This window comes from Lytechinus variegatus, chromosome 3, assembly GCF_018143015.1.
Source record: "Lytechinus variegatus isolate NC3 chromosome 3, Lvar_3.0, whole genome shotgun sequence".
Taxonomy (NCBI): Eukaryota; Metazoa; Echinodermata; class Echinoidea; order Temnopleuroida; family Toxopneustidae; genus Lytechinus; species Lytechinus variegatus.
Window position 1 is genome coordinate 24,547,326 of NC_054742.1, and position 24,764 is coordinate 24,572,089.

The 24,764-nt window shown below is 33.6% G+C and overlaps 1 protein-coding gene across 1 annotated transcript in view; it reads right to left on the reverse strand.

Moving 5' to 3' along the window:
• LOC121410583 (receptor-type tyrosine-protein phosphatase delta-like) overlaps positions 1-24,764 on the reverse strand; it is an 86,581-nt gene that overhangs the window by 4,467 nt on the left and 57,350 nt on the right. The window contains exons 13-27 of the mRNA XM_041602763.1: positions 21,812-21,909; positions 17,333-17,423; positions 16,105-16,181; positions 14,768-14,804; positions 13,523-13,620; positions 12,851-12,985; positions 10,648-10,665; positions 8,426-8,580; positions 7,945-8,080; positions 7,040-7,186; positions 6,357-6,444; positions 5,281-5,351; positions 4,365-4,496; positions 1,756-1,890; positions 241-404 (exon numbers count right to left, since the gene is read on the reverse strand). Coding sequence (XP_041458697.1) covers positions 241-404; positions 1,756-1,890; positions 4,365-4,496; positions 5,281-5,351; positions 6,357-6,444; positions 7,040-7,186; positions 7,945-8,080; positions 8,426-8,580; positions 10,648-10,665; positions 12,851-12,985; positions 13,523-13,620; positions 14,768-14,804; positions 16,105-16,181; positions 17,333-17,423; positions 21,812-21,909 — 1,582 coding nt within the window. The remainder of the gene's footprint in view (positions 1-240; positions 405-1,755; positions 1,891-4,364; positions 4,497-5,280; positions 5,352-6,356; positions 6,445-7,039; positions 7,187-7,944; positions 8,081-8,425; positions 8,581-10,647; positions 10,666-12,850; positions 12,986-13,522; positions 13,621-14,767; positions 14,805-16,104; positions 16,182-17,332; positions 17,424-21,811; positions 21,910-24,764) is intronic.

A 24,764-nucleotide genomic window follows, 5' to 3' on the forward strand; every position in this document is an offset into this window, starting at 1 on the left:
AAAAATTGTCTGCCTTGCAAATTTTATACAGGATACCTAACCCTCACCAATCCGTTTCCCTACACACTTGACATACAAGTGTAGAATATCTAACAATTAAAGATGATTTTGAATCATCTGTTTTTCCCTGACATGTTAACCTAATACCCTCTTGAACCAGGTGGTCACTATATGAAGTCAATGGGCATTACAGAAATCATTCATCAACAGTTAAATGATTAAAATCTTCTGTCTCTGTACCTATCATGAACTGTGATGGGTCCAACAGTGTCCTTGTTGGATCTCTCTAGGAACTCATTCCTCTTCTGAACTGCATAGATCAGATCAAAGGCTGTATGAAGCGGAGAGCAACAGTCTGGCCAATAGCTACAGTGATACTGCCTCACATTAAGCTGATCATCATCCTATAATCACAATGATAGAAAAGCAATTACTACCAATATCTTACTTTGAAGATAATAATAATCAACAGTTCTTGTATAGCGCAGATAATATTATGATTATAACGTCTCTATGTGCTTCAAAAGGACTTGGATATTATTACCCTGGGATTAGCTTGACAGCCATAATTACTTACAGTGCACATGCAATTCAGGGAATTAATTCCTACCAGTTACCCAAACAAACTGTTGCTATGGTAAGTATGGACATCTCACAAATCAAACAAACATGTTGTATCTATGACCCACATTTCTATTCATTTTAATTCACTATTTTACATGAAGTTGAAAGTTATGACAAATCAAGTCAGTCAGTGCAGGAAGGTCCCTCTAAATAGACTGGGCTATTTTGACACCTAAGAAGACTGAGGGGGGGGGGGATTCAGCCCCCCTTATGATCTCGGCTGTCAATCGTGCGATTGCGAAGAAAATGGGCATGAAAATTTACCCAAAACTGTATGGTCAAATTCTGTGAAAAATCTCATTGCTAATTAATTATGCTAATATATGCGTAAAATCAAAAGTTTGCTGTAATTAACTAAACAATGCCCCTAAAATTCTAATTTTCGGTACACAGAATCTTTATAGGGATCTGATCAAATGTAAAATATTACAACATCACATTTATTTTATTGTTTTTTAAACTTCTTATGTATTTCTGTTTTTTTTACTTTTTGTTTTTTAAAGTTTTTTTCAATGTGAATTGCAAGGGACTTTATTTTTAACATAAACAAGATGGAATTCATAGATTTCAATCAGTAAAAGGGAAAATAATGATACATTTTGATATGAATTTGGCTAAAAATACTATTTGCATTGGATTTGTACACAAATTCATGTTTTTTAGAGCAGTTTTGGGCCTGCATGCACCTACAAAATGTTGTGTAATATCGGAACCGCGTACCCGGGGGTCGCAATTTCGGTCTCAAAATTTGCGCAGACTTTAAAAGAGAAAGTCAGAGAGTGATACGGTAAAATAATTTTGCGTAGTGGATTTATCACCACAAAAATGATGAGGAGGGTGCTGATTCAGCCCCCCCCCCTTGTCTACTTAGGGTTAAAAGGTGTATAACTGCTAGACCAAAGAGGCCATGCAGATTCTGTATAGACCCTTAAATTGATTATGTATATGAGCAGATGTGTCAAGTGGTCTACTGGTAAGATATATTTGGTTTGATAGATAATGTAATTAATCGTGCAACATCGCTCTACAGATGTAATAATTAGATACCTAAAATATGAATGGAGTATTATAACGTGGAATTTGAAAAAAAGCAAAATATTTAGTAGTGATTGGTTATGAGAATATGATTACCTGTGATGACTGGACCAAGAATTCTCTTGTAATAAAGGAGATATTAGAGTGTTCCTCCTCACACAGTGTGATGGTCAATGCTCCAAGGGTCAAGGGTTCATCTACACTGGTTGGCCAGTAGATAGGTTCATCTTCCTACAGGTCAATCAAAATGATTGAAAAGTCAAATTTATGCGCTAAAGTTAATGGCATAACTCTGCATTCACAAAGATGCTCTCAAAGTTGACCATTGTTTAGATTCATCAAACGGAAGCCTAATGTGACATTGTGTTATTAGTACATTTACTGGATTTTTTGTCTTGTGCTTCTATGGACAAGAAACAGTGGAAAAAAAAGCTGAGCTGATATATCAAATTTAATTGTTTGGCTACCCATAGTCTGATCAGTGATTTAAACCATGATTTCATTTTATAGTACACATTTTTGTGAATAAAGGCCACATAATTCAGGTATATGTTCACCGAAGATCATAAATGCTCTTGGTTTCAGACTACATTACTACATCGTTCTAGAATGATTTCACTAATACTGAGCAATCTTTAAAGTGTAATGTAACATATTATAAAATCAGTTGCTATACTTATGTCCCAACTAGTATCTTCCAATACACAGCAAAGAAACTTGCTATATTGTGGTAATGGTAATATATATGTGTAAGGGGTAAAATTATTTGATTGTAAATTAAATCATCTCATGTATTTCCGTTAATGAAACTTGGACCTATGGATTGTAACTGAACCTTGATGACAAATAGAAACCCCATTACTAGCCCACATTATAAAGAAAAACTGTATGTTTCAATCTAAAGTAATCTATCTGATAACCTCATTGGAGATCACACAGAGGCGGAGAGGATACAATCAATTAGGTCACGTGTCTTTTATTAGTAGAAGTAAGTCTATCGCCACATAATCCTACCCAATATTGGTCACTCTTGGGAATCCTTGACCAAGATGATGGTTGGTCAAGACTATTCTTCTTATACCAATTAAAGTAGTAAAAGTACTTTTCTTCACATCAGTCAACGGTCGTTGGTTTAAGCTAGGAATCATCTTAATGACTAAGATCCTTGTTATTGGCGGTTACCGATCATTGGTATATCCTTTCAACCTTACCAAAATATCTCCAGTAATAGCTCAGTAAATCTTGTTGAAATCATGAAACCCTTGGAGCCTCAAGTTAATGTGCTCAATACCTAATAGAATCATTCAGTGTTTCTAAGAAAATGAGCTAGATTTGGGACAAGTGGGGATACTCATGTATTGTGGTGACTCTTAATTTAACCCACATTTAAAATGTCAAATGACAAATATAGTACAGAATATACTACACTAATACGTAACAATATATAACTTCATTCATAATACCATGCAGAAGTACAAGCAGCAGAATCTCATATACAGTTTTCATGCCCATATGAGCTTTTTCTAGATATATCAAGCTTTTTTTTCATTTATTTTATTTCCTCAGATCATAAAGAGACAAAATAACCCCTTTTATCACAAGGTCTATTACCCACAGGTAAATTATGGCATGTTTGAAAGAAACCAAGTTACAATGAAGCTCTTATTTTGCAATAATAAGAAGTTATATAGATTTGGATACAGATAGATAAATACAGAATATTATGTGGTCTGTGTCAACAAAGCAAAAGCAGAGATTGCATAGTAGGGAAAAAAGCATAACAATAAAGCTTATTATGCAAAAACCCAGAAATAAACAAAACTTTGATGATCCATGAACAATTCTTAAATTGAAATGAGTAAAATTTGCATGAGCAGAGATTTGGAAGAAACAACAATGAAAAGATCAGCTGGCATTCATTAAAGTATATATCTATTTAAGAACGCAGATTGTACAATTGGTTGGAATTCTGTTTGTTGCAACATAACAACTCATGTGAAAATTGTTTTATCAAGCAAAATGGATTTAATATTTAAATATTGATCATCAGCAGGTCAATGTTTTGTCCCTTTTTATCAATGGTATATAACAATGTTTATAGATGTTATTCATACCAGAAAATTTGAAAGGATATTCAAATTCACATAAGGTTCTTCACCTTTCAAATCCCAGATCTAAGAAACACTACTACATTCCACTTTAATTGACCCAAACCAACCTTATAAAGCCAACCAATGGAATCAATACCAAGAGTTGAACTAAGCTGAATATCATGATCACTATCATGAGAAATAAAGGCAGGCTAATATTAAATTTCTGATTTTTAATCTTCAAAATGTTTCTAATCCTATATCAAAAAGTGTCTATGGAAGGATGAATATAACCTGCTTGAGATGATATTTGTTTCTAATCAGGGCAACAAATGACAAATATCATTCAATGACAATTTCAGTAAATCCTTGGGTTTGATTGGCTGAAAAACATTTGTTACTAAATGCTACCATGGCAACTGTCACTGAATGACTACTTGTCAATTTAATTGCTAAATTTGTTATATATTTCTTTTTTAATTTGGGGTATTTTAATAGTGAAAGAGCCACTGGTATGACAGCTTTGACAACATAAATAAGCTTTTTAAATTCTAAGCAACTTAAAATAAGGTTAAGAAAAGAGTTAGAAGCAGCGGATTGACACAAGACCTTCACCTGGACCTTCTGATCGTCAGTCAGGGTGACGATGGTGGTAGAATTATGTTCCCAAAGCATCTTCCAAAAGTCTTCCATGGTGTCCAAGGATGGGTACTGGGTCACGATGTACTCATTCTGACGTCGGTATCCCTGGAAAAATAAATTGTTTACATGCTTTTCTAATAAAAAAAATTGTACAAATGTACATGTCTCTGTCAGATATTATAAGATTGGCCACTTTCCCAATTAACTTAATATTCTGCTTAGTAAACATTTCATCAATTTAAAAGACAAGCAAGTGCTTTGATCTATACCATGTTCAAGTTAAACAATGTTGTTCCAAGTTCTTTGCATACAATGAATTTGTATAATACAGGCATCATGTTACAGTACTCTCAACTAAGCACTTTAAGTAATAGACCTACAGGAAATAACACACAAGATTCTATTGGCAATTTAAGTGCTGAAAGTGCAATTACAGAGAATTTATTGATAAGCATAGGCAATGATGGTCTAATAAATGAGGCCTGCAAGTAGAGAGATATTCAGAATGGGGAGAAAAGGGGGCCCCCTCATTTCTATTTAGACAGCATTTCTTTAAAATGTTAATCTGTTAATTTAAATCTGATCTATATTACTTTGTATTTTGTTTGAATAGTAATGAAATAAAGAATTACATTTATAGGGGGAATAGGGGAAACAGAAAGAGGAAGAGTTGAGGGGGAAATACAAGGATAAAGTAAGAAAAAGAGAAACAAGAAGACAGGTGTAGAAAAAAAAAGTAACAAAATTTTTCAAATAAAGAGTGGATAGAAAAGGAAAACAAGAATAATTAATGAGTACAAGAGGAAAGGAATGACATCAGGGGGGATATTCAATTACTCATTAATATTTGTTTAGAATAGAGAACATGAAAGCTAGAATGAATGGATACCTGTAAGAATGAAGCATTGATATAACCATCCACACCAGGGACTCCTGAGATAGGTACTCGACTCCTCTCAACTATAAAAAACATTACAAAATTCAAACAAGGGATAAAAAGCGAACATTTTAAACAATATTGGTGATAAAAACAACAATGAAATTATAAGATAAACATAGGAAATTTCTTATTAATGTGCAGCTGAGTAATTTCTCTTTGTCTTGTGATGCCTACTTTCTATTCCTTTTTTTAGCCTCAATCTCTCTCTCCGTCTTTCTGGTTTCTCTCATTTTCTTTTCTTCACTGTACCATTTCCGGTATCTATCACTATCTCTCTCTCTTTCTATCTGACTTCTTTCTCTTTCCCCAGCATGGTCTCTCCCATCCTCTCTATTATGCTCTACTTTTGTTTTTTATTCAGCCTTTATTTTATTTCACCTAGTTCACATTTGCTTTCTTTAAAGGGTAAGTTATTTACCAATTCCTTTTCATGTTGTATTACAATACATGTTTATTAATAAGCAACCGATTTCTGTAGTGATTATTTTTATGCTTCATGTTCATGAAAGGCAAATTTCTAAGTTTTTATTATAGATCAATATAATCTGTATCTAAATTGGAATTCATATCTGAAAAATCCTGATGATTAAAAGAAATACTTCTTTAAAACATTGAAAGTACTTGCACATGATAATTAGGTTTCCATTTTTTATTTTCAATAATGAACATTAAAAAGAAAATAGCCTTTATCATTGCAACTGTGTAGAACAGGACTACTGCTGCAAGGTATACTCATATTTTTGCTGCTATTAAAGCAATTATTACTAGAGTAAAACAATACTAGCACATCAATGATGTGGAGCTCATCTGGCATCTCGCAACGAAAATTAACACAATTTTAATTTCAGCCCAGTTGGCACTGTAGTGAATTATATTGGTGACATAAATTGAGGATATAGAATTGAAATTGATGAAGAAATGACATAGAAGCAATTTTTGCGAATTATTTTGCTGAATCCATTCACACATGACACACATTACACCTGCATAATAGCATGTATGAAGAGAGTGGTGAGATATTGTACCTGGAATAAGCTCCATTTCTCTATTCTTGTGTTTACTCTGTCTTGCCTTGTTGAACTCATAATCTCTGGGCTTCATTTTCATTATAAGCTGGTGAGAAAAAAAGAAGAAGTAAAGCCATATTCAATTTTGTACTGGTTGACAAGGTATTGTTCTTAGCATGAACAATTCTTAAACCACAATTTCTCCATGTTAATTCATGTGCAGATAGCAACGGGAAAAAAATGTATCATCTGATATTGATGAACAGTAAGATCTCCTCAAAATAATCTTTAGACTGACAAAAAACATTGCACTGTTAGTCCAAAACGATCTTTAAAACTTTGTATAAATAATATTCAATTAAACAAGACTGTGTTTATTCTTGAATACAAAACACAACAACTTAACCACAATATTCAGCCTGCATAAAAGACATCATGGCATAGAACAACATCCTACATTCACCAAAATATTCAAGTACTCTTCCATTTCTATGCTAAAAAAGCAATTATTCAGTACAAAAAATATGGATTTTAAATATACAGTTGTATGCACTCATAAAAAAAGTTACACACAAATGATACAAAGCAAGACATGCCTTATTTTCTATCACTAAACATTTCTTCAAAGATAAAATTCAATCATTTTACAGGTCTATTGTATATATCAACTTCAGATAAAAATAACAAACCCAGAAACTTACATTGAACTGCTCATCCAGGACAATCCTTCCAACTTCATCAGGTAACGTCATTCTATCCACATACTGTCTGAGCTCTGTTGATTTGACTACTGTATTACCTGCTCTCAACCACTCCAGTAGGACATCATGGATGAACACATATTGTTCCTGATAACATCAGACAACACATAATGTCACATCATACCTTGGAGAGAAATTGCCAGCATACCTACATAATACCCCCCTTTACATAGTTAGGCATAACACAATGCATCTTACAACCCATGCTTAGTGCTCTATGGTTATTTAATGTAACAGCTTTCATTACATTGTCACTCAGAGAGGAAAAGAGCCATTGGTTCTCTAGTTGCTTACAAGCATCAAGGTGTCTTAACCCTATTAAGTTCTGAAACTAGTCATTACCCTTAACCTAACCATGAATCCTAAACAAATCTTAATTTGTGGTGATCCATGACAGAATATTCCACAACAGTCCCTTTAATCAGGTGAATGGAATAATGACAAAGGTTATGGAAACCATTGAATCATTTTCTATCTCATAAACAGGATATACCAATTATGGGACTGGCTTTCTAGTCATACATTCCCCTCTCCCCTTGTATTTTCAAGGGCCACTCAAAATCAAGTGAACAGAGTATCAAGATATTACAGCATAATTATTTAAAAACACACACAAAAAAACCTGTTATTTATCACTAGAAACATAGTTGATCTTTAAGCTAATTAAGTGGCATTCAGACATTTCCTTAATCTATTCCTCATACAGACAAGTCTTTAAATTCATGATGTTGGCTTTATTTTCATGGGCAGTAGTGATCATGAAGCAAAAAAGGGAATACGGGCATATCAGCCTACGCAACATAAAAAGGAGTCAAAAGTAAAACATTTGATAGCCCTCCACATACCTCTGTCTGTACCAAGTAATTCCTCTGAGTTCTTATTCTCTTGAGGAATCCAAAGACATTGACTTTCTCCTCAGCTTGCATCTGTTTCAGCATGGTGTCAATCACAATGTAAGTGCCTGTCCTACCTACCCCAGCACTGAAAGGCAAGTTAAAGAAAGAAAAGCAGTTGTGATGATATCATGAAGTTTACAAAAATATTGTGATAATATATTCTAAATATATGATGAAAGCAAATCTCCAGTAGTATAAAGCACGTCAATGAAACCAGAAATCCCATTGTGCCATGCTAGGAGAATATTCCCTATGGAATAGACAATGTGTACACAACTCAATTCTCTGATGGCTGGGGTTTAAAGTACTTAGACATCACTGATGCCAGTAAATTATTAAGCTTTAATTCTAGTTTTTCCCCCATAGTTATACAACAGCATTATATCAAAGCTGTTTTCCATTTGTTTTTTTTTACTTGTTAAATGCTCACCTGCAATGGACAATAATTGGTCCAGCATCCGGAGGGTTAGCAGCCGATGAACGCTGGATGAAGGACAGCACTGGGAGTGTGTAGGGAGGGACACCATGATCAGGCCAGTCTGTGTAATGGAAGTGGTAGACCCTTCTCTCCGGTACCTTACCATGCTGTTCAATGGACAAAGGGAATAAAAAAGGATAAGACTGGTGGACTATATTTTTTGGTGATGTGATAAGTAGTAAACACATTGCCCCCCCCCTTTTTTTTAAAAACATTTTATAAGCAAAATACATACAAACATTATTAGCTTGAGAGAATGTTTCTACATATATTTAAATTTTACTTAAGAATCATACATAATTTTATCAATTATGTTCAATATATCATCACATAATCCTACAAATATTTAGGGAAACACAAAAACTATGATACAAAGACAACTATATCAGAACCAAAGTGCAATTCTAGTCCTGGTCTTGACTGTTCGCACATTATTGATCTATGATCTATTAAAATGATATTTTGAAACCATATCACTAATCACATTAGAATAATATATGGGGGAAAAATTGTGGGTAGCACAGAGAAAGAGAGAGAGAATTACAAGACAAGAGAAACACCTAGAGACAGACAGTTGCATATGCTATTTTTAAGTCAGAACTTTGAAGGGTGTATATTATACACACTGATTACAAGAGTGGAAAAGGAATATGTAGAATGAGCTGCAAAGTATGGAATAAAACTAAAATGGAAGAATAAAAACATGTGAATATCTCATAAAACCATAAAATATTAAGTGGATTATAATTTCAAAAACATATGAAAAGAATATATAGCTTTGATAATATAAATATTAAACAAAATAAAAAGATAATAATAAGCAACTGAAACAAAACAAAATTGAAGAACTTAAATATTCACAAGAGCAAAACAAAGGAATCAAACAATTCTAAACAACAACACCACTGCACTTGCTTCCCTCCATATCTAAACAGCCAGACATCATGCATTTGTGTAAATTTCTTTTATTTTTTACTAAGCTGTATTCATTTCCATATCAGAATTAGAACTAAATAAGTGTTATAAAATAATAGTAAAATAACCTTAAAAACAGACATACTGAAGCTTTTCAATTCATACCGTTCTATTATACATTGTTTTGCTCTAGCTTTCTAGTCATTCATGCAATTTTACTCCAATGAGTGCATGTGGAAAAGCTTCAGTATGTCCGTTCTTAAGAATTAGAACTTTATGGTCTAACAACAAGAACATAAAGGACAATTGTGTTCCTTTTCCATCAATTAAAAAAATAGAGTGATGATCAAAACTCCAAAATATTGTATAATAAAAATGCAACAAATGTATATGGGTGGGCTAGGTGGTATAACAGTACTAAAAATCCACAACAGTAGATAAAGTCACTCGAATGAAAACACAAGGGGAGACAACATGCATACTTTATTACAATTTTCATATCAGGGAGTAGAATAAAACCAACACCAATCACAGTAAAGGGAAAGCTTCCACAAAAACTGAAGAAAATACATTTTCTGTACACGGGCTAATTCTACTTTGTTGATGCCAAATAACATTTTGTATTGATCCTAAAGTAATAAAAGGTTCTTGCAAACCAACAGTTTTTGTTGTGTGTGGGGGGGGGGGTTCAATAAGAGTTTGCCCTTGTGTATTTAGGTCTGTTAAACACCAAGAGAGCAAGAAGCAATCAATGTAAATGTAAATCCTATTAATTCTCAAATCTCCTTCACCATTAAAAATATTAACAAGTACAAATGTTGCTAAACTATTTTTTTTTAAATAGTAGTTAGAATGGAATATTAGATTCAAACAATTTTTTATCCTGAAACTTTGCAAATTAAAAAAAAAAGGTTAGGTATGTGATTATGAAAAATCATATCTAAATCAAAATGAATTAATACCAAAATGTGTATTAGGATAAGAAAAAATATGAATAAAAACTGTGGGAAAATTAAATGGATAAACATGAATTCAAAATATGATTACAAATCTAAGTCTCATTTGATAAATAAATGTTTTAAAAAGGTGTATGCACACCAAAGGTGATGTCAATATGATAATATGTAAAATGGGTAAAAAAGAGGGCATATTATATAAACTTTGCAAAATACAAAATGAAGGAAAATATATAAATATATAAACAGATGTGTGTGCAAACAAAGATAATGTGAGGAAAAACACAAGAACCTGAAACCTACTGCAAAATTTTCTTGGGTCTTCATAATTTAACGAAGAATAGTAGAGCAATTAAAATGAGAAAGAGAGATAAAAGAGGGTATGTTAATAAGAGATTATAAGAGAGAAAAAAAAGTAAAACATTTGAATATGGAAAACTATCCAAGATTTTTTAAACAATTTGTGAGTTTCATAATACATGAGCTGTGGGTTGACCTTTTCCCCATGACATACCAGATAGCATGGGGTGCAAGTAAGAATTAGAAAATAGAAGTTTAAGTGAACAATGAATCCCAAGTTCAACAAGAACAAATATTAATGCATAGAACTATAAATGGGATCCCGAGAAAACTGAAGTGTTTAAATGAGGTTTGTAAACAACTTGAAATAGAAAGAATGTACTTTATACATGGTATCGGGTACATTGTGGAAAACCAATCTCTCGGGATTAACATGAATGAATGACGTTACAATCAGGATACAACTTGTGTGCATGTATTATGAAATTCACAAATTGAAAGTTAAAGTTAGGTCTCATAATCAATCTCATAATTTATGCAATCAATCCTAAAATTGCTATTGATTGCTAGTTCACTTACTGCACAAGAATGTATAACTTGCCTTGCTATTGGAAATCAATCTATTGCAAATTTGCAGATGGGGTTGACAATCATTTGCATATAATTGTCTAGAAACCCTCTAGTTAAACAAGACTATTACAAAACAAAGTAGAATATCTATCATTTCCCAATTAGTCTAACTAGAATCATCTTTCAAAGAATGTTTTATACCACTATATAGGTAATGATAAAGTATTAGTCAGGAATTTAAGATTTACACAGAAAACATTTTGTTGTACAGTGCAAGATCCTCTAAAAATAAGTAACAAAGCAATTGAATATGTCTCATATAAAAGCGGTGCTTTCAAAGTTTATGCTGATTAATATCATGATTACCATTGTAAAAAAATGAAACTGAAACACTGATTTCAACCAAGTAATTAATTTATGAAATCACTGACTGACAGACAATACTAATTTACATTTTAGAATGAAAACTATCTTGCAAATTGATAAAGCTTGAACTATTACTTACAACCACAAACTTCTCATTTACTACTCTTTAATATCAAGCCAGGGTTACATCTGAACAAAATTAACCAGAATAAAAAGAAATAGGACCCAAATAGGTCCTGAATCAGAGCAGAATTGCCCCAAAGAATTGACTCAAATCAATTTGGGCATCCCTAAGAAAGCCAAAGGTGACCCAAAGAGTGGTCAGAATCGAGCTGAATGTGCCTATATGCTGCAAGTACAGCCGAATGAACACAAGAATTTCAACCCTACATAAAATACAGAATTCAATCTCAGAGAATTCCTACAAAACTTTGCAACAATATTAAAGCAGGACATTGTAGAATGAAATGTCATTAAATGTTTCTTTAACCTTTTGGGATGGCTTCCAAACTCTCAGCGAGAGCTGATAGTTTGTATCTTCTACATACTTATGCTAAGAAAGAAGTTTCAAACTTCAACCCCCCCCCCCCTTCCTCCTTCCTATAAAGAAAAAAGCAAAAGAAAGAAACTAACAACAATCAGAGAGCTCCTACAAGTGTACCAAATATTTTTCATTCTCTAATCCACACAAATAATAGCTAGATAGTAATATCATTGTTCAATCTGAATTAGTAACAATTAAGGGGCTCCTCACATTCAAAGCAACAATAACAACACACTAGATGAGTTTGAGTCACTGGTAAGTATACACTGCTCACAATCATTAAAGAGGCCTCTGTGTCGGACCATTGTTTATGGAATATACATATATATATATATATGTTTAATAATTGATCCAGGATTGACATTCAAAAGACAGAGAAAAATAGAAGCCAGACAAGGAACAAGACAAGCATGGTTGAGATTAAATAATTAAATGAGACACTCTCCAATATATCAATTTCATAATAGAGAATACTGTTGTGATAATACAAAGGTTCTTTTCGTACAATGGGATTGTCTACTTATCACACATTCAAAAGCAGGATATAGATTAGCTGCTACCATGAACAACAATTACTTAATTATTTTTTTAAAGAGATTATTATCACACATTACAATCACCAAATTTATATAATACTCCGTATGATCCCATAATGATTTTATACATATGTTTATATTCCCTTGTGATTTTTATTCACTTCTCTTTTAATCTGATTTTACTTCTTACTTTTTTGTGTCGATGCTTGAGCAGGAATGTTCTTAGTGTGTAACTGGCAAACTTCTCCTTCAATTCTAATGTGACTTCTATTTCATTGTACCTCTCTGGAGTTCCCTTTGCAGGCCAGTAACGATCACATTTCCTCTGCAAAACGAGGAGAATAAAGAGGAAATAGGAATGATTGACCTAACATTATGCAGACAATGGTGCATGTTAAGATCATTAGTTGGGCATGATCACCATTACTGCTCTTCTAAATGTCATAGTCTCAGTAGCTTTGCTTAATTTTTTTTAGTCCTTATTTTCAAATGTCAAAATTGATAATCACTTTGGGAAGCCATAAATTCAAAATGCGTAGCTACTTCATATCCTTAATGAGAATCAGTAATAACAGTCAAATCATATCTTTATTCATGATTTAAAAACATCAATTGTAAAATAATACAGAAAAAAAATTAAAGACAAGTGTTGCATTTATTCTACTTTCATATCCTGGAAAAAGCAGATACTAAGTAATTAAAATCAATTACGTATAAGCGAAGTCATCATAGGCTATTCAATATGATGTTTGTATATACAAAGGTAATGCAAACTACACAGAACATGTCTGTAAACTGCATACATATGAATGAACATGCCTTTTGAATGAAGCAGAATTTGGATCATGATAAATAGACCTACCCTTCCTCTTTCCTCTAGCTTTGTAATCATAACAATGACCACTGATTTCTGCTCCCACACCATGCGCCAAAAGTCATCAAATGTAGTCTTCAATGCACCTAGAAAATTAGACGATAACCACAACCTTATTGATGACAGAACAGTCATTGAAATACGTGTGTAGCATTCTGAATGTATTATATTCTAAGATAAGCAAATTAATTGATTGGAATAGAATCATGAAAAATCTACTTGTATTACAACAGAAGTTACATAAAAATACAGTATCTGAGCTTTTTCCTTTTACTTTGTGCTTTACACACATGCGCACAATAAGCCGCTGTCTTCCATTTGATAGGGGATCTTGGTGAGAGAATCTCCCACTTAAGTGGTGCTTAAGGTTGGAGTCTCTGGTCTTGAGATACAAATGATATTGCGGCCCCTCTCATACCCCTTTCATAATTTGGTCGTAAAATTGGAGGAGGACCAGAGTTATCCGCATTATTTTGATGCTGCTATTATCCACATAATAGCAGCATCGGGACAAGATTTTGAGTTTATGAACGCATTTCCAAATAATGCGGATAATTGCCATGGTGCGCTCACAAGGTCACCCTTTTCCAACACAACCGCATCGGAGGGGGCGTGTCCAGTTGTCATGACGATTATCTGCCTTTTTCAGGACGGGCGCTCGTAAAAATAATGCGGATTATTTTCGGAGTTTGTGAATGCAATTTTTATTGAATTATCCGCATTACTCTTAGGCGGCTAATTGGAGGATAGGTTTATGAAAGGAGTATCAGTTGCAATTGAAATGATCGATACAAACTATGGAAATCCACCTAAATCGTAAGTTTTCATATAAGAACTGTACACGATGTCCCTTTGGAAACATAGAGAAGCACAATGCATTGTCAAAAGAATGATGCATGTTCAAGTGTATATCATATTTAGAAAATATTTTTAATTGATTTATGCATTCTAGATTGTGGTATCATTCCCTTTCCAAAGTTGTGTTTGATTGGATTACTCTTTGTAAAATGGGGCCCAGTACTACTGATCATAATCAATAATGTGACATTATCAATTTGACCAAACTTTTTAACTGATACATAAAGTAATATAATGAATTATTACTAAAGAAAATCTGCATCTGGTATTGAGGTCAATGATATATTAAGCTTAATACCACACAGTGATATTTAAAGAACAATTATTACAATGAATATAATAATGGTAAAAATAAAGATAGAAACAAAGACACACCTTGAGTGGCTATGTATGCCTTTTGCCTGTTGAATCCCTGTAAAATTAAGAATGAGAATAATGAATATAAAGGTAAACAACACATTTCAAAGGGCAATTAAATCATGTTATTGAGAACCAAGAATATACAGCACAATCACTCACAGCATCCCATAACTGTCATATTGTCTAATGACAACGAAAATGCGGTTATCACTTACTTTATCAACAACAACAAATTTTCATTTTTTCAGATAAAACAATCATCTTATTTCTAGTAAATGTATAGTTTTGTAAGACAATGACTAAATGTTGCATAGCTTTAATAGGATAATATTTCCAAAGACAGAATTTAGTTATTATTCTGGGAGCTTGAGATCACACTTAAGATCTATATGTGAATGTCTGAATGATATTTCATTTTCCCATCCTGCACGTAGTCAAGCTGTCCTAGATTTGCAATAGGATAGGAGTTGGTAAGTCATACAAAGTTGACTGATCCGAGTCACCCCACCCAATAATCATGTCAAGGAAAAAGTAGCCAATTTCAGTTCATAATATAACAAACATATCATATTACAGGCAGACATTAGATATGTTCACATTCACGATTGTAATTTTAAAAGATGTAATTTTTAATACAGAATTTTAGAAACATACTTGGTGAACACCTAAATTTCTATGGATCATATTTACATGAAGACATTAGTGAAGTTCACACTGCAAATTCCTGAACTTTCAGTTTGTAAACCATCAGTTTGACAAAGATTCACTTACCACCATAGTGTTCATACAAGATCAAATATTAAGTTAACTCTAAGGTGGCAACTCCAAATGAAGAACTGGCAGAATTTGAAATCAATTGCATCTATACACAGGATAGTTTCAAGTTAGGCCCTAATACTACCTACAATTATCTCCCTAAATTATCACATGCCAAACTTTAAATATTATCACCAGACAGTAATTAACTGAGAGTTGTGTGAACCTGATACAGTGAGTATCACATTCCCTTCAAAACTTTATCTTTACAGGAAGCCAAGAGCTACATGGTCAGAATCCTCTCAATGTTTGCATACATAATGAAGAGCACTGTACTATTCTCTAAAACATACTTTCATAGTATCCCTTCTGCACATGTTTGTTTGTTAGTATCCTTTTCAATATAATATCCAAACAAAATACATGATATGTAAATTGGTCTCTCTTTTAGCTTGCTTATTTATAAGTTATAAAGTTTAATAATAGGGGGATAGAAACAGCAGCATCAATCAGTTTCATTAATCAAATTAGACTACGACTTTCCAATTTTGTTGTAAACTGTCGATGGTTTACTGTAAGAAATAAACACTACTCACATCTATATAATTTGCATTGATGTAGTCTGAGTTAGGAACACCAGGGATTGGTTGTAACAACACACGGGATGAATCATCTGCAAAGAAAAACAAAGATTATTATACAACATCTCAAATAAGGAATTGTTCGTGACTAATCATTCAAATAGTTGAAACATATCAAACCAATGAAAAAATAAACTATTATTATTTTGGGTTGTATGGCATAAATCATCACTTCATAATGATGAAGATCTAAGCCAACAATGGAATGTGTCATCTTAAATCCAACTTCAATAGAAAGAGAACACCTAAGGTTGACACTATGTTGCATGTCTACTAATAAATGCTAAATTGTCAATCCAAATGACACAATGATGCATGTCAAGGTGAGGTAGGTAAAAAATGAATATTTAAAAAAATGGGAGGGGGGGGCATCATCAAGTATGAGAAATTTGGAAGTTATCCAGGAAGCCAAGGAATGTAATATGATCATCTCAATACCCCATTGCAGGACTTCTCCATTTCCTTTCAAACCCAAAATAAAATCCTTGACATTTGCAAGAGTGTGAAGCAATCTCCTAATTCTGCTCCTTATATCCCATGTACTACATGAAGATTTTTTTTTTTTAATTTATACATTCTTGGTACAAATACTATGATTTTGCTAATGTCATCATATATTGCATAACTCCTACTATGTTTGTAGTACAAATTCCTACCATGCCTAACATTGAACGTTTGTACCATTACATATGCACCATCAAAACTGTGTAATCTAAATCTATTATGTCACAATAAAATTACAATGCAGACTTAATGGTAATGCTGGTATCGTCTGTCTCGCTTAACTAAAATAATGTTTGGTTGCTTTTCGCAAAAATACACATCACGCTCAAGTTTCAAAAGAAACTTTGTATAGGTAAGGCATTCATAATAAGAATTTCTACTCCAAAATCTTCCAATATAAAATCAAAGATTTCAATGATGGTATAGAATTAGAGTTCTGAGGTGTCATAACTTACCAACATAGCAAATACCATTGGTTGAAAGAGTAACAAGACTTGGCTTTGTCTTGTAAGTCACTCTTTCACGTCATGAAAAATCTATACCATTGCAGCACTCATATTTGCATCTTATTTGTTTCTTAGTTTTAAGAATGATAAGGATTAATGCCTCTCTATGTTTTTTGTGAAAGACCAATTTAGCAAATTGGATAATTCTGGATTTTTCAGAGGAAAGTACTTACATGCGACAATATTTGTATATCTGTTTTTGTGTTTAGTTTCAGGGTCCGTGCTGAATGTTGCTGGGAATGATGTAGGCACACGCTGAATCTCCTGTAAAGGGTAATAAAGAAACAAGAAGGGAAAAATATTAATCATTGGCAATTTAATGTCTTTTTAATACTGTACGTGGAGCAAAATGGAATCGACACTTAATTTCATTATACAAGACAAAGGACAACATCTCCGCTAGATTTTAAAATTAGGACTCTTATGTTACAAAAAAGCCTGAATACTATTCAGTTGAATATGAAATGTCAACAGGAATATACAGTCCTATCGTCAAGCATAACCATTTTTTTCCACCAGCATCCAAAATGTCTTCCACTTCATACCTAATATATTTGATTGTTGTAGTTAAAGTCTTTGGCATGAAGATTTATAGATTTACCATCCCCTCCCCTCATCATACACAAACACATATGCAAGCAAATCTCAATATATTGTTGATAGTGATTGTTGTTACAGTACCGAGACAAAAAGCACCTTTTCTCCAGATTAATATCACTACCTAGCACAAAACTAGTAGCTTTAATCTGTTCTTCAGTTCACCCCCTCTACAATCAGCAAGAGGGGGTCGCTACCAAGACCCACCTAGATCAGCAGTCATTCTGATTGGAGGAGAGGGTACTCTATCAATACTCATTTCAGAGAAGGAAATTGAATGATCTGTTGCTGAAGGGAACCTGGGAGTGACTGATTGAGCTTGGTCTAGATCATACAGGCAGGGTGGAACTCTGACAGAGACAAAGGGCTTGTCTCTCATAAAGCTCATGTTCTGCTCCCAACTTAGAGTCGAGTTATCAAATATCGACTTGAGCTCTAGTCCATATTGAAGCCATAGTGGCCTTTTCTAATACCATGGTCAAACCATAGAGCTATTAACAGGTCAAACTCTGCCTAGGCTCTAAGTTATATAGCAAAAGATGCCATCTATTAAAGATTGTGTCAGGGAGTGAAGTGAGAATAGATGACCAAAGACAAATCTGAGTTGATATACTGGTTTAATAAACTGCACCATCATTGTGCCAGAAGCGCACACCTTGATGATAATTCATTGCTATCTTCCACCTGAGGGAACACAGGGACTGAGAATATCCGCTACATCCTAACAGGAGGGTGTGATAGAAGTTTAGAAACTAAAGTTCTGGTAATCTCTCAAAGGGGATGATCTACATACTACTTGACCCAAAGTTCATGATCTAATCATCAAAATAGAGTCAATGAGGTTCATTTCCCAAACCCATTAACCTCTATACAGTTCTAGGTTACAAAAATTCAATGAAAGTAGGTGTGAGATTGGTAATACAGATTAAAAGCATCACACCACCTGTCTTGATATACCCTGTATGATAGAACTCTGAGCTAGTCACAATGTGGTTTATAACCATGACAGATGACCTGTTTCCTCTAATTAAAAGCTACTCCTGTTCATTTCTTTGACAATATCCTACAGGCATTCAACACAGTCTAAAACCAATCTAACAGAATCCCTGTGTAGTAACTGCAACCCATAAGGTATTATAACATGTTAATATATTTAGTATTTATTACAATACCAACACCTACATGGGTGGCATGAATATTTGATCAAATAGAAGGTATATTCCCTTAATACACATCTAGAACACTACCCTCTAAGTTTGATATCTCTCATGCAATCTTGCACAATGCTAGACCTCAATCTTGTCCTACTTCCAGAAGACTCCCCATCACCATACACACTAACTAAACATTCTCCAAGATCCTCTTCCTGCCCCCCAAGATCTTGGACTTGCTTGTGCGTCATTCAGAAGTGAGTTACCATGGCAACTGTTTCCCCTTCCCTCCCTCACCCTCCTCCGTGCCCTTCCTCCTTTGATCATAAGATGGCTATCACCAGTATGACTATAGTCTGCTCTGTGTATCAAACTGATGTACATCACATTGCAATGATAAGACTACCCCCTTGCATCATATCAGACTCGTATGTGGTTTCTGTATCACCCTTCATCATTCATAATTTTCTCTCAACTAAGTGACATTCAGTGTTCCTTGCAAATGATGTCCATATCTGATTGGGAAGGAAAAATACATGAAGGATGCACTTTTGTAGCATCACAGTTATATTGATAAGAATGCCCTTTGCACTGAATCAGACAAGTTCTAGTCTCACTTCCAATTTGAATCATGTCCATCCAAATAGTTTTCTGAACAATCCAAATTTGTTCCTTTTATACCAAGAGTGGTTTGAGTATATCTGATGTAATGAGTAGCAATCCTGACAAACCATCCAGACCAATAACATTGTCCTGATGTGGACAATAGACTGGTTAATGGTCAAAGTTTAAATGTTGATCATCTAAACATCCAAAATTGATATTTTATTATTAAACCAAAGAATGGTTTATCCTATTATATTCTGGGGGGGGGGTTGGTCAGGGCGATGGGCATTCCAGACGAGTGACCATGCTTTCAACTTTAAATCACCTTTCCAGTGTACATCACTCGTGCTATAACTTCACCATAAGTTTGTCTCTTATATTAATGATCGAAGGGGAAGGGGGACTATACAATATCTATCTATTTTCTGCCTTTCATAACCTATTCCAGCATCAAATCAAACCATCTTTCTGAGCTCTGGCAAAATCATCTTCTCCCACCCCTTCCCACTTTTTTTTATTCAAAAGGGAGTGTAACATTTTTTTTATTCAAAAGGGAAGATAACATATTCAAACCCTCTCTTAGATTCTTACTATCATCATCACGATGTATGCCCTTGTCTTAATGGTAGAGCCAAGAAAATATTTAAACCGTTTTACTCATTATGAGAGATGAATCTAAAATGAGCTTCACCTTGAATTGTCTATTAGATGACTGACATGAATTGTATTCCTTCCTGAGGAGATGTACTGAATATTTAGTATAGAGTAGACAGTACCACTCATTATTAAATGCACATCAATATTTGTAAAATAGATAAATGTTTCATTCCCTTTTCAATTTCTACAAGTCTCAACTTTATGAACTGGAGTAAAGGGTTGAAAGAGAAATGACGAAAAACATCATTAAACCTCACAAACAAATATTTTATATTTTACTTGTTTAATAATCTCTTACAATTCCCCCTCCCCACCTACCAAAAAAGAAAAAAAGAAACTTAAACCTCATACTTTTTTTTAAATAATCTATAAACACTTCCCCTATTTGGAGTTCCAAAAAAAAATTTCATTAGTGTTTATCCAAACCGTTGTATCAGTCAATTGCGGTTTTTAAAAATATAATTTAGAGATTTTTGCAGAAAATGAAAGTACAAGTCCTACTTTATAAAAATTTCTACACAAAATTTATTTCAGTTTTTGAGGTAGGAGGGGATTTTCAAGGCGATGCCATACGAATATTTGATAAAATGCGCAATTTTCATTGGAAACGTGTACTGTAGCAAAGCAAACAACAGCTGCACGCACTCAATATGCAAATGCGCAGTCAGTCAAACCGTTGTATCTGCACTGCATTGACTTTTCATGTGAAAGAGTGAGACACCATTTTGCTTGATCACATGCATTGAAATCGCGGTCAGGGTTGTTGTATCCCCTATGGCATGTTTGTACAGGGAAAATCTACACTGCTAAAACCAAATCTACAAGCATGTAGCTCTTTGTGCGATATCTTTTCTAATTCTGGATTATGTGTAAAAATAATATTCTTAATGTCAAGCACTTGTCTTTGTCTTTCCTACCATATATTTTTCTAGCAATAAAAATCTTGTATGGCTTGGGAGAAAAAGAGCAAATCAAAGTAAACTTTGAAGTCGATTTCCTCTCAAATAGGTTTCACACTGTTGTATCATGATAAAACAGTTCAGATGACCGCCAACGACTTGATAGGACAAAGAATACTTTCCTTCATTTTCTCTTTGTTACAATAAAATCCATGGATATATTCTTACCAATTACTTTGTCTGAACACAGTAATGATAAATATCTATGCAAATTTCGAAACAATAAAACTAAAGTGAAACTGAAATAGAAACTTTATTAAGTACCATAATGTGGTTGAAGTAATTATCGCTCACATTAGCAGGTACATGCAAAAAGAATTATCATTCTTGCGAACCACTCCAACATTGTTCTGTGTTTATCATGAACGCTAACAAAATGCATACCATCATTTTTTCACATAAATTCAAATTGATCCAATAAACGATAATACCTTTATATGGTAAAATATGGTAAAACAGGTAATAAGCGACAGTGACACTTTCCTTTTATAACATTCACTCAAAGATTGTAATTTTCAATTCTGCACATTTGCATTGAAGCATGAAGTTCCACTAAACTCTCTGTGACCCCCCCCCCCCCCCTCTCTGTAATTCTTGTATTTGATAAGTATATTTCCACACAGAGCAGATGTGAATGTACCTACATAGAGATCTTTACTTTTCTGGATGAGAGAAAACTTGCCTCATATTCAGCTGCAAATCCTCCATCACTATTGGCATGGTTGGCGATCACATGACTCTCAAATTTGCTGATATGAATGGCTGGCTCCTCAAGATCATCTGAATAAGATAAATGAGACCAATAAAATGAAAGTGGAAATGAAATATAGAGATTAACAAGACATTGTTCAAATGATTTAATGTTTCATAGAACAAACCTTCATGTATCTGGTTCTGATCAAATTAGTTTGTAAGTAACCCTTATGAACTCATGTAAAAAATCTTCTATTTCAATAAGAAAACCAATTTCAATAAGAAAATCTCCCACTTTAAATTAACTTCATCAAGCCAAAATCAATCATTGAATGGCAATGACATATTACTGAGCACTAATAAGATTGACTTTCTATGGCATACATAATACATGTAGATGTTAAAGCTATGAAAAAAAATGTAATTCAAATATTTGGTATTCAATTTATTCTTGTAATTCTACATTAATGTACAACAAAAATGAGTCATTATAAAAGCAATTTGCTATTTTCCAAACTTCATAATGAAAAGTCTCATTTCCAAGTACAGTACTTAATATATCCTGCTTTGTAATTACTCTCATTCTCTGTATGGCATTGTTTCTAATGGCTTGTAATATGAAGTCTGTTAAGTGGTCATGAAGATTAGTTGCATCACCTCTGTCTACAACTTAACAGTACACTTGCGATTTAGGATTTTGTTCTTAATAAGTAGAAAGATTATTTCAGCCAAATATACCAAAGGCTGTTAAGAAACCAATCACATGCACACGTTCTCTTACATAAAAATAACCACAATGGTTCAAGAATGGTTATTATCTATACAGTGCGTCCCAGAAAAAACGAAACCGATTAAGCGATGATTTATCATAACTTAATCTCAAATACAATAGACAAATGACCTACCAATGTAAAGCTTAGAATCTCCTCTTTCATCTGATATTACTTAGATTATTCCTCATTCACGCATGAGTGAGCAAAAATAATTTGAAGAAAGGATGCCAAAAACTCATTTGGCGGGGGTATCTGAATTTCAAAAAGAAAATCACATGCCTAAAAAGTTCATGCCTGAATGAGGAATAATCTGAGTAATATCAGATGAAAGAGGAGATTCTAAGCTTAAGTGTTTTAGTGATGCATTGAAAATGTGTATTCTGGTCTGCATTGCTTGCCCGTGCAGTATCAGAGCATATCAATAAAAAGAACCAATATCCAAAGAATATCTCATAGGCTCCTGTACAAAATTTGCCTTTGAATATGAGAACATATTCAACAGTCTGGTGCGCATGTGCTAATGCACGAACTATACAATATGTACAACAATGAAAGCAATGCACAGCACAAAGCAAAATTACACTCGATGACATCAGAATGAACTACATATAAAGTCTCATCTAAATTTGATCTGGTGCCACTTGTAGCAAGTGATATGACTTGCTCAGTCAAATTTACTTTTTTTTGGGGGGGGTTGGATAGATTATAATTATATTAAATGGCTTTATTTAATGGAATACCAGAAATATTCTACTCGTTACAGTCAATATTCCATGAATCGCAAATGAGTAGACTATTTGCCCAAACTCTAGGAATATTTCCGGTATTCCATTCTGAGCCCTCCAATATAATATATTCTTTGGATTCTTCTCACGAACTCCACTATTCACAAATTATCAAATGTTTCCTGTCGTTAATATTTTAGGGTTATGCATTCTAAGCAGGGCTCGTAAAAGGTTAGTGATGAATTGCATATATGAAAGAATCGCATTGATTGGTTACCAGTCAGTATTTTAAACAGAGTGCACATGCAACAATGTTCTTAATTTGTCATTGGTATTGAGTGATTGATTGCAAACCTTTGCATTACAGAGCCCTGGTCTAGATCTTGGCTTTCAAATATCTACTCAGGGTAATGAAATACATAGAATTAAATAAAAACAGGTTGGAGAATTATACTGCCTGTTGTAAGTGGATACACCGTGCACTATATTTTGCTGTATGTTACACCATGGACCTACTAGTAGGTCCAATGTTACACATATGACAGGCAATGGTTTTAATGTTATCTAGCATTAAGATATCAACCAGTGGTGATATTCCAGTGAGTGATATGTGAATAGGCATGATTGCTCTACAAGTTATGAAAGCATTTACAATTTTTTTTAAAAGAAATTATCAAAAAAAATCACTGCACTCCATCCAAAGTATGTTCACTCTGTGAAGAAATCTAATGGAGAGTCAAAGAAAAGGGGAAGAGAGATGGAAGAAAAGTTCTAAAAAGCAAATTGTTTTGAGGAAGAGAAGAGGAAAGAAGGGAAAGGGGTAATAAAATAAAATGAATGCTTGAAGGAGGCGATGAAGGAGAGTTTAACAAATGCTTGAAGGAGGCGATGAAGGAGAGTTTAACAATCAGGTGAGAGGGAGGTAAGGATATTGAAGGAAATAGGAGTTTGATTGAAGAAGAGAAGTCATGTGGTTTATTTAGAAGGAACATCGACACAATAGAGACAGGGTCCCAAGGAGAATTAAGAGGATGGGGAGCAGAGAAACAATTAAAGATTGTGTGGGATGTGTTTGGCTAGGAGAGAGGGGCAACATACAGGGGAAAAACTAAGGACCAATCTAATATACATGAAGCTGAGAATTTGTTGTAAACCAATCAGTAGATGGATCTATTTCTGCATCTTTTAAGGTAAAGAAAATAAGATGTAATTTATATTAGATGATAAAGACTGAACCCCAGAATATGATTTGGAAATTAGGGCGTTAAACCAGTATAACATCATGAAAACTATACCACTGAAAAGCAAATTATCATAATTTCACTTATATTTGACAGAGTAGACAAAATGAAATGCTGTAATTTGTGTTAAGTAATGGTGAAACTATCTAGCTTGGACTAAAAAATATGGGTGAACTCAAGTTAACAATTACAGAGCTCCAACA